Source organism: Dendrobates tinctorius, unplaced genomic scaffold (genome assembly GCF_039654945.1).
Source record: "Dendrobates tinctorius isolate UK_male_01 unplaced genomic scaffold, ASM3965494v1 ptg000138l, whole genome shotgun sequence".
Classification (NCBI taxonomy): Eukaryota; Metazoa; Chordata; class Amphibia; order Anura; family Dendrobatidae; genus Dendrobates; species Dendrobates tinctorius.
The window spans coordinates 10,011,663-10,029,601 of NW_027361806.1; the positions used below are offsets into that span (position 1 = coordinate 10,011,663).

At 43.9% G+C, this 17,939-nt stretch overlaps 1 protein-coding gene across 2 annotated transcripts in view; it reads right to left on the minus strand.

The window, feature by feature from the left end:
- PLPP3 (phospholipid phosphatase 3) overlaps positions 1-17,939 on the minus strand; it is a 58,478-nt gene that overhangs the window by 21,670 nt on the left and 18,869 nt on the right. Inside the window, exon 2 of one of the 2 annotated variants that reach the window (XM_073544549.1) lies at positions 4,213-4,370. In XM_073544549.1, coding sequence (XP_073400650.1) covers positions 4,213-4,370 — 158 coding nt within the window. Of the gene's footprint in view, positions 1-3,842; positions 4,001-4,212; positions 4,371-17,939 lie in introns of both variants that reach the window. The other variant, XM_073544548.1, reaches the window with a different exon arrangement.

The following is a 17,939-nucleotide window of genomic DNA, read 5'->3' on the forward strand; positions in this document are numbered from 1 at the left end:
CTTCTAGAAAGCAATATAGTAATTCAACCTATGTAAATCAAGAGTCTAGAGGTCAGTAAGGTGGGTATGATCAATGTGGGCAATGGTGTAACTTGAAGCTTATTGGGCCCCAAATGCAAAATCTCTAACTACCACGGGATTTTAATAATTTAATAATTTTGATCTTCTACCATGGGCCAAAGGGTCCTATTAGTCTTATTAGTCTGACGGTTACAGAGGTGGTTGCATCATGAGGCCCCCTGATCATTGTAACCTTTAGGTTATTGGATGTCGCTTCTGTAATTAATCTTGCATCTTGTCAATCATGTTGTTATTATGGTTATTACATAATGAGATGTTCACTGAAATGCTTCACTTGTTACTTTTTCTGTTAATGACTTAATAACTTAATTAACTTAATAGCCCCAACTACAAATTGTGTAAGCTGGTGGCATCAAGCAGGTCACGATTCCTTCCTGAGATGTCACCACCCAATAATATCATCAGGGAGCCTGCGAGGGCCACAACTTCAAGGGCCCAGCATTATTGTACTAGAGCTCCGAGTTCTTGGAGACTACGGAGAGTGGTCAAGATGCTGGATAAACAGATCGGTAACCCCAAAACCTATTTATTCTGAATAGTCTATCATTTAAATGTGCCTTATATTTAAAGGGAATGTGTCATCAGAAAATGTTTTAATCAGGTTTTCATTTAAAAAAACAAAACAGAAATATGGCCATTGGGACTTTTTTTTTTAGACCTTTAACTATATGTTATTTCAGGAAAAGCACACGTACATTAGCAGCAGCAATAAACTGATTCTGATCCTATCTTTTGTACTGAAGCATATAATGAGCATGTGCAAAGTTAAGGTGAAGGGAGGGTGGAGCAGGTGAGCTGTGACATGGCTATTGAGATTGGTGGATCCTGTGTTATCATCTGTGCTCAGAGGTGTTATCGATCATTGTAATACTGCCTGTGATGATAATGAGACTCTGAAAAAATCTTTTGCATAGAATTGGAAATATGAGTCTAAAATAGCTGCAGGGGTCAATATGAACCTTTAATTAAAATAATAATAATAATAATAATAATAATAATAAAATAATGTATTTAAAAGGAATTTCACCCCCCTAAAACTACCGTATTTATAGGTGCCTGTAGATCTTTCAATGAAAAATCTAGCAATACATGTACATGTCCAGTCTGTTCATCTGTTACTAAGAAATCTGTGTTTTAACTGATATGCATATGAGACTGAAGAGGTAAGGTAGATCTGAAGCCTCTGTCACACCACCAGCTCTATTTCCCACCCAGCACAGGCTCCTCCTGCTTGTCTGACAGTCTCTATGCTGTGTGACTTCAGGCAAAGGAGCCAGCGCTAAAGCAGGAGCCGGCAACACAGGGCAGGGAATAGAGCTGGAGTGACGGAGGCTTCAGATCTACCATAGCTCTTTAGTCTCATTTGCCTATCAATTAAAATGCTGATTTTGAATGACCATGTAAAGGGATTGCTGGACTTGTCTTTGGAAAAATTACACGCGCATATAAATAATGTGGGGGTGGACAGATTCCCTTTAAAGGCTACATTTGAACAATGAGTCATTTTCTAATGACACCTTCCCTGTAAAGTTTAGGCTCAGTGTTCTCAACTAGATATCAACCTAAATAAACTGAATTTATAAAAAAAAAAGTTAAGAAACTTTGCAAAAACTTTGCAACTATTTATAGTCTAGCCACACCCAGAGCTGCACTCGTGATTCTGCAGGTTTCCTCCTCCCTTACCTCCTGCAATCTAATGTTTCAGATGTCATAAGCACAAAAGAATTGTAAATGCAGCTCTGGCTGTGAATAGAGTAGGAGACAAGAAGTCATTTCAGATCATTATAAAACAAGGCAACATGTATTATTAGGATATACGTTACCTGTTACAGGGAAATAATCCTTATATGCCTAACACCTGGATACATAAAACGTATCAGTGACCATAAGGCGACACCTACAGGACCTATAATCACAGAGTGGAAGATGGATGCACGGACAATGTGCCAGACACAGAGGGAGATTGTGCTAAATCCACGACCTCTGTCCCTGGAGCGCCATCTTCTATAAAGAAAGCTCTAGTGTGGGGCATCAGAATTAATCCGCATATGGAAGAAAAGCAAAAGATTTTCCCAACACCGATGCAAAAGCAGAGATAACTTAGAATAAATCAGTAGTAATTAAAACCAGATCCACATAAAACTCCAATAATAGTAATTGCTTCAAGAAATGAGAGAAGAAAAAAAAATCACCCTGAACTCTGAGATGAACTGTAATTTGTGGATATGTCTGGATGAGAAATGGCTGCGTGGTAATAGATGTTGGTTTTCAAAATAAATCATCATAGGGATCTGAGCTAAATTTATCTGATACAGAACTCCAAATCCCCTGCGGAATCATAGACTAAGATACAATTCTTGCTGCCAGAAGCCGCCACTAGAGGGAGCTCACTGCAAACAGTTCTAGAACTGGGCTCAATGTATGCAATAAGCTCGTGAGCTCCCTCCAGTGGTGGCTGCAGGAAGAAACAATTTGATCTTTTTACTCTATGTCTTTGCAGGTGATTTGATTCAGCACCACAAAGCTTTGCGAAATTAAGCATTATTTTAGATATTCAATAAACAGAATTGGTACAGAATATTTAGCTGGAGAGTTCTTAACCTTCTTGGGCTCACTGAATTTTTATTTTTTTGGATGAACTTCAAATTTAAAGGGGTTATCTACTTAGTTAGAGCTAGCTATACCTTACCAATAGGTGGGATAACACTGCTGGGACCCCCCGCCTATCAGAAATGCCTGAAAGGAGCGATATTGTGCACTGGTCTATTCACTCTCTATTAGACTGCAGTACCCGGCTGCCACTGACAATGAACACATGCATCCAAATTGGGCATGGATCCCTAATCTTGGAATTGGAGGGAGTCCCAGAGCTCAGAACGATATCACCTACCTAGTGCATAAGTGATCATTTCCTCCTCTGATAATAAATATGGAGCATTCCAACCAATAATGGTATTTAAGGACCACTCTACCCCTTAAATTTCATATTTACTCATATACCAACTCTCACACGATAGTATTTATAATGGCGACAACCACTTTTTTTTTAGTAGTAGTGACTGTTGGGTTGTCAGCTCCGCCCTTTTTCTATTATCAATACATTTTGCAACAATGTATCAAAAAATAAAGGGAAACTGCACCCAAAGAGTTAAAGGGAATCTGTCACCTCAAATTGGCGGGCTATGTAAATGCCCTGTGTCCGGTCCGATGGGCGGTATATTGTCTTCTTTCCTCCACCCCATCCTTCCCCGCTGTCCGCAATATTTTCGGGAATTTGAGTAGTTCTCTTCCATAGTTCGCGCGTGCGCAATGCAATCTTGCCTCGCACATGCGCAGTATGCTTTTGCCCAACTGCGGGCAAAGCCAAAAAGCATTACTGCGCATGGGCGAGGCAAGATTGGATTGCGCACGCGCAAACTATGGAGGACACCTACTCAAATTCCCGAAAATATTGCGGACATCGGGGAAGGATCGGGTGGAAGAAAGAAGACGAAACACCGCCCATCGGACCGGATACAGGGCATTTACATAGCCCGCCAATTTGAGGTGACAGATTCCCTTTAAGTAGGTCTCAAGGTTTCTAATCAGGGATCGATCCCAATTAAAGAAGGGGTCCAAGAAGAGGGGAGACAGCATTTCTTGCGGCTCCCCCCATGTGGCCCGGAGGTTAAGAACTCTCATCAGCCGCTCCGGAAGCCCACAGCAATAAATGGAAAATAAAAACAGAATAGATTTTGGGGATTGACAGTTTGCAAACTTACAGCAAGGATGGAAATAAGAATGCCAGCAGCAGAGAGCACAGCGTCATTAATTGTCTCTCCCGATTTGTTGGGGTACCGGATGCTTTCATCGTTACAGTAAAACCCCCGCCGGTACGGTTGGATTCTGTTAGTTTCAATTATCAGGAAAGGGAGGGCGGCTAGCCATAGAGCGAGGAGAGAGAAAACACAAAAAAATGGGAAATATGGTCAATGCACAATATAATACACAAGATGAATGCACAGGGCGGGCGGCGCGGAGCCAAGCGGGACCTCCCAGGGGTAAGGATGGCGAGCAGAGCGCCACCATTACTATGGAAGGGGGATGGCAAGGGCTCCGCGGGGCCCGGCTCCTGCGCCACATGTCACTTACAGTAAACAGCGCCACCAGCGACGCCAGTGCGAGAAGCAACGGGACTGATATTGTGCTTCTCTTAATCTCATGTCTGATGCTTTGATCACTGCAGAAAAAGCCCCTCTGGTAGGGCAAGATGGCAGATGTACAGTTGGTCACGACTGCCGGGGCGCAGGCTGTTAGGACAAACAGTAAAACGTCACAAATATTACAAAGCACTGGTGCAATTAAGCTCCACTATTAATAAATTATTATTGAGATCTATGGCTCTTTTTTTTTTTTTTTTTTACTCCAATCACATCCAAAGCTACATTCACAGTTTTGCTGCCTCAGAATAGCAAAAGGTTTCAACTCTCCACTGCCCCTTACTGGTTGTTATGCTACACAAAACTCTCCGATGCGTTACGTTTTGGAACATTACTGGCAGGATAGTGAATGCAGCTCTGGATGTGATTGGAGAAGAAAACACAATGGAAGCAAATAGAAAAAATCTGCACAAGAGTAAAAACATACTGAGAAGTGGAGCAACAGGATAATAAATGACAATGGCGGTAGATATTACCACCGCGTTTTTTCTTTATTCTTCTTCCAACCAAATAATATAAAGCAAATGTAAAGCGTGGGCTGCTGCACGCTGGAATATCAAAAATCCTACAGTTCTGGGAAAACAGATACTTTACAGTAAACATGATAATGTTGCAACAATGTTGCACTTTACCCCTACAGGGGTTGCACAGAATGAGAAAAATATGGCGGTTTTATCTTTTTTTTTCTAGGAACAGCGCCACTCCTACCTACAGGCTGTGTCTTGTATTGCAGCTTAGCGCTATTAAAAGGAATGAGGCTGAGCTGCAGTACCACACACAGCCTGTGGACAGGGGTGGCAGTGTTTAGGGGAAGAAAAGAGAAAAAAAAGGCAGCCATGTTTTTCTTATCCCTTTAAGAAAGGCATTACTCCTCTGACACATTGCACAATAAACAAAGGCGAGCGGCTGCACACAGTCGTGTCTTTCTCCTGCAGACAGAGCGGCCCTTCAGCACCTGGAAGGAAAGCAGCAAAACATCTTATATAAACCAGGCTCATCTCTATTTCACTACCTAAACATTTTAGAAGTCGGCCAACTTGGCCAGGAGACGGGCCATGCGTGCCAAGCGTTCGCAGAGAGGCCCGAGTCTGTAAAGTGGGAGCAGCCCGAACTGGAGGGGGACGCTTTAGCGCAGACCAGATCCAACCAATCCGATTGCACGAGGAAGACGCAGCGTCCGGGGCCCAGGTCTGCGGGACTCGCATTACGTGGCTTTGTGTCATTACTATTATTTTACACACGGGTTTCTTCTGCAAATGGCTCGCACATGACAAATCTGCAAAACACATGTTGCTCCGGGGAAGGTGGAAAATAAAAAAAGGGAACGTTAACCGCTTAATCCCTGGAAAACGGTCGCACGTGACAAACTTTGCACATGTTCTGGTATTTTGGGGGGGGGACCATTTAATCCTTTTGTTACTGGAAGGGATGAGGACTGAAGAGGTTAAGTGTTTTCAGATGCAGAGGGGACGTGTGGAAGACACAATCATTGACTTATTTTCGGGCTCAGGAATGGTGCAATTAAAGGAATTTTCCAATTTTAGAGCTTAGAGGGATAATTCAGCATTCCCAATTTTTCTTCAAATAGCTGCAAATAAAAAAATTAAAAAACAAACACCCCGTTCACCTCTCCTCCTCCCCATTCCAGCGCTGACGCCCCTCCATTTCTTTATTTAAAATCATTCAGCATGTGAGCCCCCTGCAGCCATTCACTGGCTCCCGTCCCTACAACCTAGAGAAAACTTCTGCAATCTGTTTGATATTTTTTTTTACAAGAACTCTGCTTGCCATCAGTGAATGCAAATATTCTGAACCATCACCCTGATCTCAAAGTATTCTCACAGCAGAGGGTTTGTTACAGTGTACGCATGCAATCGCATAAAAATAATCTACAAATAATGGACCTCACATACCGTAAATTAAAAATGCTACTTTTATTAGAAACATCTAAAAAAATAAATCACACAGAAGGAAATACAAGACACATATATTTAGTCGACACATGAAATATTTTATATAAACCAAATACAGGAGTTACAAAACTCTGTATATTTATATAGAACGTGGTAATATATAAAACCTTTACAGTACGGCATTGAAAAATTGCACAGCAGATAATCTCTAAAAGCGTTTCACCTTACGCTTTTTCAAGGGGACACACCCTGAGACTCGTTTCGCCTTATGCTTTTTCAAGAGGACACACCCTGAGACTCGTTTCGCCTTATGCTTTTCCAGGAGGACACACCCTGAAACTCATTTCGCCTTATGCTTTTTCAAGGGTATACCTTGATATGGTCAGTGCCCACTTTTAAACAGCATTTTGAGCAGGCAGGCAGGCAGGAAATTCACGCATGTGACATGTATGCAATCTACACATGGGCTACCCTCGTTTCCATTACAACTTACATACAAATAGGAGGTACGCATAGCAGCACATTCGTCCGAAAACCAGTGCAAATAACAGACATTACAGATAGGACAGGTAAGTGTAAACCAAAAAGGTACATGAATAAAAAGATAATAAAGTGCCAAAAAAAGCGGAAGTGAAGTGATAAGTAGCCTATTTAGAAGAGCTCTGCCTGCCCTCAGTAAATGCAAAGTCTTAATCACGAGAAGCATTTGAAACATCATCCTGATCAAAAACTTCTCACAGCCAAGTTTTTGCTACAGTTTACAGTTCATCCTCTATGAACTAAACACGTTTTGTGATCGTGACGGAGCCCTTCCCAAGACCTCTGCATCCTCAGCTCAACTCCCGTTTCTTGCACCTCCCAACTTTGCTTGATTAGTGCGAGATTTCCTTTATTAATTCTGTACTTTACGTCACACAGTCAGTGAGCTGTCAATCAATTAATCAATCAATCAACTGAGTGAGATGCAACAATGATCTAGATAAGAGAACTGAAGGTAAACTAATCAAATTTGCAGATGATGCAAAGCTAGGACGGATAGCTAACACTAGAGAAGACAGAGAAAGGATTCAGGAGGATCTAGATAAGCTTGAACAATGGGCTATGACTAAAGGGGGTTTTACACTAAGCGATATCGCTAGCAATATCGCTAAAACGTCACTGGTTTTGTGACGTTATAGCGATATTGCTAGCGATATCGCTATGTGTGATACTTACCAGCGACCGGCTCCCCCGCTGTCCATCGCTGATCGCGCGAGAATGTCCGGCTCCATTTCTCGTCGGGCGCTTCCTGCTGAGACTTCCAGCGATGCGTGGAGGCGGGCGGGAGGACGCAGGATCGCTGTGTGTGAATGGTAAGTATCGTGCGCTGCGTCGCTGCTGAATCGCTGTGAGGTCTTTCTGTATGAAAGCTCACTAGCGATCATTTAGCGATGCACCAGCGATCCTGACCGGGTGGGATCGCTGGTCGGATCGCTGGTGCATCGCTAAATGTAAAAGGGCCTTAATAGTATGGTATTTAAGAGGGAAAAATGCAAGAGTCTATATCTGGGTAAGAAAATTTAAAATTAAATCTATAGAATGGGAAGAATAGGACTAAGCAACAGCACGTGTGAAAAGGACTTGGGTATACTAATGGATCACAGACTGAACATGAGTCAACAGTGTGATGCAGCCGCAAAAAAGGCAAACAGTTCTAGGATGTATTAACAGAAGCATAGAGTCTAGATCACGTGAAGTAATTATCCCCCTCCACTACTCCTTGGTTAGGCCTCATCTGGAATACTGTGTCCAGTTCTAGGCACCACATCTTAAAAAAGAAAGTGAGGGTGATCAATGAGTGGAACAGGCTGCCACGAGAGGTGGTGAGTTCTCCTTCAATGGAAGTCTTCACACAGAGGCTGGACAGACATCTGTTTGAGATGGTTTACTGAATCCTGCATTGAGCAGGGGTTTGGACCAGATGACCCAGGAGGTCCCTTCCAACTCTAACATTGTATGATGCTATGACTAAATATTCAGAGGCACGGGCTCGGGAAATGCTCAGTGGCGCCGAAAGCACTTATGACCTCATTTGCATATCGATAAAAATGTAAATTCTTAGATTATGGAGCTTTCTTTACCAGAGGTACTTGACTTTATAAGTGGTTTTGGGTGGGATAGGGGGAGGGGTGCACTCTGATGACAGTTTCCCAGTAAATCAAGGCAGGTTTTCAAATTTTCCAAATAAATAATACTTCCACTGACCCTCTGCTGATGCACCCCTAAAGAAATACCCGACTATTCAGACCAACTCTAGATGTGCCCACCCACAATAATTGCGGGGGAGGGGGGAATGCAAGCCCTGGAGAATAGGGGGAAAGAAAATATCCCTTTAATCCTTCTGAAAAGACTATTACTATTAAAGACCTGTGATAGTTGGGGGGCCTGTTGGAGATTTTGCATTGGGGACCCCCTGAACATCCAGCCCCCCCATATATACACCGCTTTACATTACAGGTTATCCAGATGAACTACAGATGCAATATCTTTCATTCCTAATGCACAAGGAGCCATTTATTTCCAGCCCAACGTATAAGAGCCATAAAGTCACTTTCAGTCTAATCTCCACATGACAAGGCTCGCCGGGCTGATGACGGAGCTTGGAAATTTCTCTTTAATATTTAGTAGCTGTTTAATTTTAGGCACCAGGCCAATGACTAGAAAGGAAAAAGAAAAAATTAAAAAAGAAAAAAAAGAACCCACCCTGCCAGGTCTGTGCAGGAGCCGGTGAGCCATGTGATCCGCGAGGTAAGCGCACATTATAAATATTATGATTGCACGCTTGTGACTTGGGTGCTATTTTAAGCAGTTCAGGGCTACTGGTGCTGGGGCGGGCTGGGGGGCTGTAAACCTCATTTGTGCTGTAATAGAGGCTCAAATTATTGAATTTGGCTAGTGGCCAAAGTGGCTGAGAGTGAACGTCTTATACTCTGCCGGAGAGCTTTGAAGCTGTAACGTTTATGTAGAAATGATGTCTGTGTGCACACGTCCGAAATGTCCATTCTCCGCTACCACCGCTTATAGTATACGGGAAGTGATTTGTGGGGTCTATTAGCGACTTCATGTGTTCAGCTGCCTGTACTTACCTAGTTCAGCGGGCTTCGTCCTGACGTCTATGGCTGCTGCTTCTGTCTATCCATTATACTGTATATCTATCTATCATCTATCTATCAATCATCTATCCATTATCTATCTATCATCTATCTATCATCTATCCATTATCTATCTATTATCTATCATCTATCTATTATCTATCTATCATCTATCCATTATCTATCATCTATCTATTATCTATCTATTATCTATCATCTATCCATTATCTATCTATTATCTATCTATTATCTATCTATTATCTATCATCTATCTATTATCTATCTATCATCTATCCATTATCTATCTATCATCTATCTATTATCTATCATCTATCCATTATCTATCCTCCATTAAACCACTCGATTCAGATGTAAAGAGCAAATGTGCAGTCATAGATATTTTTGCTAAATATCTTCTTTTTGACGTATATGACAGCCCGCATCTGTTCGCAGTACATTACTGCCCCACATACTGATCCATAAGACGCCTCTACAGCCAGGACATCTTCGTTATTTTCATGTCCAGCGATGACTCTTATGTTCTGAATTCCCTGGGAAAATAGCAGATAGTGAATAATCTTATACTGGGATCTTCGGCTTCTTGTAACATTCCAGCTTCATGTGAACCGGATGGAGCGTGGTCCAGATCCCGATCCGTGCGCCTGTATTCAGTGTATTATGGAATATACCTCTGTGTGTAGAAGCATATAGAATAATGCCAGGAAAGATGTATCTTTGTATCGTGTTAGGTAAATAGTAAAGTGTTACAATGTATCATTCCAAAGTCACAACAAATAAAAGTAAATAAACAAACTTTTAAAAGATTCTATTTGTTCCTCAGACCAAGACTGAGCCTTCCTTCCCCTTAACCACCTGTGCCCCTTCTCTACTGGCATTTGCCCAAATCTTCTCTCAATTTTTCCAGGCAGTAGGTACCTCATATTCGGAAGACTCCACCAAAATAGTGACAATGCCAGGAAAGCTGGAGAGAGAATATAAGGGAGGAAGGAAACAGAGGAGATACATTCAGAGATTACTATTAGTTCCACTTAATGACTGACTTGATACAAATTTAAGAAAACTAATCTGACCTCACCCCAAAAAAGGAACATCCTAAAAATTCTAAGAAAGATAATTTCAGGGCAGATACTATCAAATCTGGCAAGATACAGTAGCCACTGATACAACCCCCTTCTACAGCTACATGGTTAGACGGATGGAAGGAAGAATGGATGGATAGATAGAAGGAAGGAAGGAAAGAAAGAAGTAATGAAGGAATGATGGATGGATGGAAGGAAAGAAGGAAGGATGGATAGATGGATGGATGGAAGAATGAATGGATGGATGGATGGATGGAAGGAAGGATGGATAAAAGGATGTAGGGATAGAAGGATGACGGATAGATAATAGATAAATAGATAGATAAGAATACACAGATTTGCAATTGAAGAGCTTGTGTCATCTTGTGTTTATTCAAAGCAGAAAATCTGAGATCAATGCTGCAGTGTATAGTATGGAGGATGGATAGAACAGCAGCCTTAGGAGGGGATGGATACCAGCCTAGTTTGTAAATTTTGGCCTCCATATCGCGGAGACCACCGGGTCACTATATTGGTCATCACCCAGCTTTTCTAGAATCAGATTCAGGAAATTTTTGATTTTAACGGAAATGCATTTAGGATTTATTGACTCACCGTCATTTTAAGGCAAAACAGTGCGAGAGAAATAAAAGGTTATTTAACGGCACTTTAGCCTCAGTAGCCAATTTACGGACAGTGCGGGATTGTACGCCGCGGCTTTAATGGGCGATTTCCGCCGCAGTAACGACATTTCTGAATCTCGTAAAAGGCAATCATAGTAAACACTGGGTTCCTGCCGTTGCCGTCGTTCGGTGAATGGTCGCTTAATGGAATATCCGATTCAGCAGAATCCCAGGATGCGGCCATAAAGCAGCAAATTTATGTATCTTGTGCGTCGCGGCCGAGCTCCAGCCGCCGGCTCTGTCAATGTATCTATTGTGGATCTGGAAATCTCTCTTCAGTGTCGACAGCTGCCACCTGCACAAACAGCGCGCGGCTATGAATGTGCATGAAAATACCGGCGAGGAACGGAAATATTAAGAGCCCCTCCAAAAATCCACTAATCACTTTTTTTTTAGGGAGGTATTATAAGGTGTTTCCTAAGTTTATGTATTTGGACTATTAGACTTTCCATCACTTCTGTGTCTGTAGACGACCCCTGAGATTAGTCTGATAGACAATTTCATCACCGAAATATTCCGCAGGTTCTACATTTTCTTTACCACTGATCTCCGGCCTGAGGCCATCGGCATGGCTGCCATAGTCTGCGATTAAAGGCTTGTGCAGACGACCATATCTTGGGTCCGAGTGCGATCCGACAAAACATCGCATCGCTCTCATCCACATGTTATTCTATGGGGCTGGGAACATGGCTGATTGTGTCGCAACGAGCCAGAGTTTCATCTGATAGTCAGATCGCACTCTATCGGTAAAACAGTAAGTGTATGGAAACCATCATAGATACATACGTAATAGACTAGATGTGTGCCCGATGCTATCTCATCGGGAGGGCAGTGACATCACAATGGGGGCAGCTTTATGGCGCTGGGGTGGCGGGCCACCCACCTCCGTGCAGTCACAACCGGCAGGAAAGACTGTGTCCTAACTAATAAGTCATGTCAGACTAACTTAATTTCCTTCTATGACGGTATCACTGATTGGGTGGATCAAGGAAATGCTGTAGATATAGTATATCTTGACTTCAGCAAAGCATTTGACAAAGTCTCTCATACAATCCTTATTGAAAAAATGACTAAGTATGGAATGGACAAGGCAACTGTTAGGTGGATTCATAACTGGCTTAGTGATCGGACCCAAAGAGTGGTCGTAAATGGCTGCACATCCAGTTGGAAGAATGTCTCAAGTGGGGTACCACAGGGCTCTGTCCTGGGCCCTGTATTGTTCAACATCTTTATCAACGATTTAGATGAAGGAATTGAGGGTAAACTGATTAAATTTGCTGATGACACAAAGCTAGGAGGGATAGCTAATACTAGAGAAGAGAGAGAGAGGATTCAAAAAGATTTAAATAAACTGGAGAAGTGGGCAGCAACTAACAGAATGGTTTTTAACAGGGAGAAATGCAAAGTACTACATCTGGGCAATAAAAATGAAAAAAGCATATACAGAATGGGAGGAATAGGGCTAAGCAACAGCACATGTGAAAAAGACTTGGGTATACTAATAGATCACAGACTGAATATGAGTCAACAGTGTGATGCAGCAGCAAAAAAGGCAAATGCAATTCTAGGATGTATTAACAGAAGAATACAGTCTAGATCACGTGAAGTCATTATTTCCCTCTACTCCTCTTTGGTCAGACCTCATCTGGAATATTGTGTCCAGTTTTGGGCACCACATTTTAAAAAAGACATCAACAAACTGGAGCAAGTTCAGAAAAGAGCGACCAGAATGGTGACCGGTCTGCAAACCCTGTCTTATGAGGAAAGGTTGCAGGATTTGGGAATGTTTAGTTTGCAAAAGAGAAGACTGAGAGGAGACTTAATAGCTGTCTACAAATATCTAAAGGGCTGTCACATTGTAGAAGGATCAACTTTATTCTCATTTGCACAAGGAAAGACTAGAAGCAATGGGATGAAACTGAATGGGAAGAGACACAGATTAGATATTAGAAAAAACTTTTTGACAGTTAGAGTGATCAATGAGTGGAACAGGCTGCCACGAGAAGTGGTGAGTTCTCCTTCAATGGAAGTCTTCAAACAGAGGCTGGACAGACATCTGACTGGGATGATTTAGAGAATCCTGCTTTGAGCAGGGGGTTGGACCAGATGGCCCAGGAGGTCCCTTCCAACTCTACGATTCTATGATTCTATGATTCCTGCGGCCTGTGCTGGAGATGGTGTGTGGCGCCACCAGAGGGTGGCCGCACCCAATCTCCAGCACAGGCCTCAAGCCGCGGTCTTTCCTGCCGGCTGTGACTGCACGGAGATGGGTGGGCAGGCAGCGGCAGAATCCGGTGCGTGTAGTCAGGCGTTGGGTCCTGGCGAGGGTCCGGCGGCGGCATCCCTCTCATTACTCCCCCCTCATTACACCCTCTCATTATACCCCTCTCGTTATATCCCCTCGTTACACCCCTTTCACAGCCTCGTGATCGCAGCGGCGGCCTGGTCCGAGCGGCAGCTGGGATCTGAGTGGCGGCTGGGATCCAAGCAGCGGCCGGGATCGCAGCGGCGCTTGAAATCGCAGCGGCATCAATTGGGTGTTCCAAAATGGCGGTCGGCGTACTTCCGGTGCGGCGCAGTGGATTGTGGGATTCGGGGACATCCAGACAGAAGTGGATGATGGACAATTTAAGGCAATTATATAGATAGATAGATAATAGATAGATACATAATAGATAGATTGATGAAAGACAGATAATAGATAAATAGATAATAGATCGATAGACAGATCATTCTTAGAAGTAACTTTACCTTGTACTGATATCTAGCTGCACACAAAAATAAATAATCTTTTTTTTTTTTTCCCTAATGAATTTCATAACTAAATTGCTCATTAGATGAGAGTGATCCTGCCCCACGATCCTCAGCGTCTCCGACAATCAGTTAATGTGCGGAGCATGTTCCCTGGCCGGGAATAGCGGAGCGTTCACACCGGGCTCATTGTCCGTACATTTGCTCCATCACCTGGCCTGAATAGCATTCCTGCCGCACTAAATCCCGCGTCTTTGTGTTGTGGCACGCAGGTTTCTGGGGATCACATGGTGACGAGGGAGTCTTTTCAATTCCCACGGAGGGGGGGTTTCACTATGATGGTGACTGAGCCGCTGACCTCATTCACCACTCTCCTACTCCCAGAAAGACAAAGGGGCCGGCTATGAAGGAGGCATTGTGTGCCCCCCCTTGTCCTCCTAACTGTGCCGCCGGTCCAGTGCCCACCAGGAGTGAACAGGTTAATCTCCACAGCCATAGGAGAAGAAAAGAAACGTGAGATTCCCCAGATCTGGGCACAATGTCCGCACTGTCCTGGAATAGAAATCAGACGGATCAGCTGAATGTCCGCTACAGAGAGCGCTCCGCCGCACCGTCCCGCCATGGCCGCAGAGGGAAGCGTCCATTCTTCTGTTCACGCCTTCGGGGTTTGCTTGTGACAAATGTGTCCTCTATAGGGAACCTGCTTTACATATTAAAAAATGAAGAATTGTTGCAAAAATGCCTCATTATACGAAGAATGCACCCATTTCTTAAAAGGACGTGCACTATTACAAATGGCACATTTATTTCCATGTGTCCATGATGAGTGCTCAGGATCTTAAGAAAGTCATTCCTAAAGTGCCAAGGAACCTTCTGCAGTAGTAGGAAGGATGCAGTGGTGGAGCTTGAAGATTGAAGGCCCCAATGCTAAATCTCCATCAGGCCCCTAACCTGGCGCTGGTCTTTAATAGTATTGCTCTTCTCCTATGGGCCAAATGAACCTTTTCTAACCCTCCCCGGCTCCAGTGACGGGTGAGCTGCAAACCCTGCAGCCATCATAGTTATGCCCCTGGAGGGTGGGTAAGTTGGGAAAGGGCGGGCAGGTGACTGCTGATTGGTTGGATAATATGCAGCCAATCAGAAGGTGGTGTGATGCAGTATATACAGTATATATATGTACATAGTGACCTCCTCAAACAAGAAATAAAGGATTTTTTTTTTATTTTAAGCAGCTAATGAGGTGTTCATCATTTGGGGACGACCATGGCACACAAGTCTATAATGTCTACCTACAAACTGATTATTCAAAATAGACAATCCCTTTAAGAATTCTTCTTTATATAGGACTTTTTTTATTACACGGGGCCACCGCCGCCGTTCTCCTGAATCCGGCGTAGTTTTTCTTTTGTTCCAGCGCCTCTCCTTTCCCGAGATATGGCCCCTTCTCTCTATATGTGAATCTAGCCTTGTTAGCCAATTGGGTGTAATAAACACTTTTCGGGGCCGTCTGATTGAGGATCACGCCCCGTTGGCTAACAAGGCTATATTTATATACAGGGAAGATGAGGCTGTATCTCAGGAACGGAAAGGCACAGAAACAAAAGAAAAACATCGTCGGATTCAGGAGAACTGCGGCATTTACGCCAGGTAAGAGATGACGGATTTTGGTTTACCCTTTTAAGTACCGTCTTGTGACTCTGAGAACTCTTGTCACTGCCCTTCTCACATACTGGGGCAATTGTATCAAGGTCCAAATTGCAAGTGGATGGAGAAGCCGGGAACTTACAGCTGTGGAGTAAATTGGAAAACTTGGCTAAAGTGCAGCAGAAATGGATGATTGGAAGTAACTGTATCCAGCTCAGGTGCTTACAGGCGAACATGGAAAACTCTCATCCCCAGACAGACCTACAGACGGTCACGTTTCAGGGTCCTGATTCTGCAGCAGGGATAATCAGACACTGGCATGCATTAGTCACCGCTCCACTGAACGCTCCAATTAATCTGGGAGCAACAACTTTACCAACGGGGGATGTGATGATTTTCTATAAGGTAATTCCTCAAGATCCTGAAAGACAAGAAAACAGCGGCACCTAATAAAAAAGAAGGAATTGGCCGCGGCTCAGAGCAGGAAGAGGGGGGAACTGGTAATTATATGTGGCTTTTCCGGCCAAGCATCATCAAGGGTTAAGGTGGGGGGTGGGCAGTCAACAATCACCGCAGCATGGAAAACGATTTAATCAGGAGAGCAAGTAAGACTGGTAGTGTCCAACCGGTGACTGTAATTATGTAATTATGAGGCAGAGGCTTTACCTACAGAAGGATGGAGGCGACTACTGCTCGCAGGCGTTACTATTCCCAGCGTGAATGTAAAATATTCAATGTGGATGAAATGTGATGTCACCGCTCTCTAGTGATGGATAGGCTGCATTCTCAGTGATGTCACTGCTCTCTAGTGATGGATAGGCTGCATTCTCAGTGATGTCACCGCTCTCTAGTGATGGATAGGCTGCATTCTCAGTGATGTCACCGCTCTCTAGTGATGGATAGGCTGCATTCTCAGTGATGTCACCGCTCTCTAGTGATGGATAGGCTGCATTCTCAGTGATGTCACTGCTCTCTAGTGATGGATAGGCTGCATTCTCAGTGATGTCACCGCTCTCTAGTGATGGATAGGCTGCATTCTCAGTGATGTCACCGCTCTCTAGTGATGGATAGGCTGCATTCTCAGTGATGTCACTGCTCTCTAGTGATGGATAGGCTGCATTCTCAGTGATGTCACTGCTCTCTAGTGATGGATAGGCTGCATTCTCAGTGATGTCACCGCTCTCTAGTGATGGAAAGGCTGCATTCTCAGTGATGTCACTGCTCTCTAGTGAAGGATAGGCTGTATTCTCAGTGATGTCACTGCTCTCTAGTGATGGATAGGCTGCATTCTCAGTGATGTCACCGCTCTCTAGTGATGGATAGGCTGCATTCTCAGTGATGTCACCGCTCTCTAGTGATGGATAGGCTGCATTCTCAGTGATGTCACCGCTCTCTAGTGATGGATAGGCTGCATTCTCAGTGATGTCACCGCTCTCTAGTGATGGATAGGCTGCATTCTCAGTGATGTCACCGCTCTCTAGTGATGGATAGGCTGCATTCTCAGTGATGTCACCGCTCTCTAGTGATGGATAGACTGCATTCTCAGTGATGTCACCGCTCTCTAGTGATGGATAGGCTGCATTCTCAGTGATGTCACCGCTCTCTAGTGATGGATAGGCTGTATTCTCAGTGATGTCACTGCTCTCTAGTGATGGATAGGCTGCATTCTCAGTGATGTCACCGCTCTCTAGTGATGGATAGGCTGCATTCTCAGTGATGTCACTGCTCTCTAGTGATGGATAGGCTGCATTCTCAGTGATGTCACCGCTCTCTAGTGATGGATAGGCTGCATTCTCAGTGATGTCACCGCTCTCTAGTGATGGATAGGCTGCATTCTCAGTGATGTCACTGCTCTCTAGTGATGGATAGGCTGCATTCTCAGTGATGTCACTGCTCTCTAGTGATGGATAGGCTGCATTCTCAGTGATGTCACCGCTCTCTAGTGATGGATAGGCTGCATTCTCAGTGATGTCACTGCTCTCTAGTGATGGATAGGCTGCATTCTCAGTGATGTCACCGCTCTCTAGTGATGGATAGGCTGCATTCTCAGTGATGTCACCGCTCTCTAGTGATGGATAGGCTGCATTCTCAGTGATGTCACTGCTCTCTAGTGATGGATAGGCTGCATTCTCAGTGATGTCACTGCTCTCTAGTGATGGATAGGCTGCATTCTCAGTGATGTCACCGCTCTCTAGTGATGGATAGGCTGCATTCTCAGTGATGTCACTGCTCTCTAGTGATGGATAGGCTGTATTCTCAGTGATGTCACTGCTCTCTAGTGATGGATAGGCTGCATTCTCAGTGATGTCACCGATCTCTAGTGATGGATAGGCTGCATTCTCAGTGATGTCACCGCTCTCTAGTGATGGATAGGCTGCATTCTCAGTGATGTCACTGCTCTCTAGTGATGGATAGGCTGCATTCTCAGTGATGTCACTGCTCTCTAGTGATGGATAGG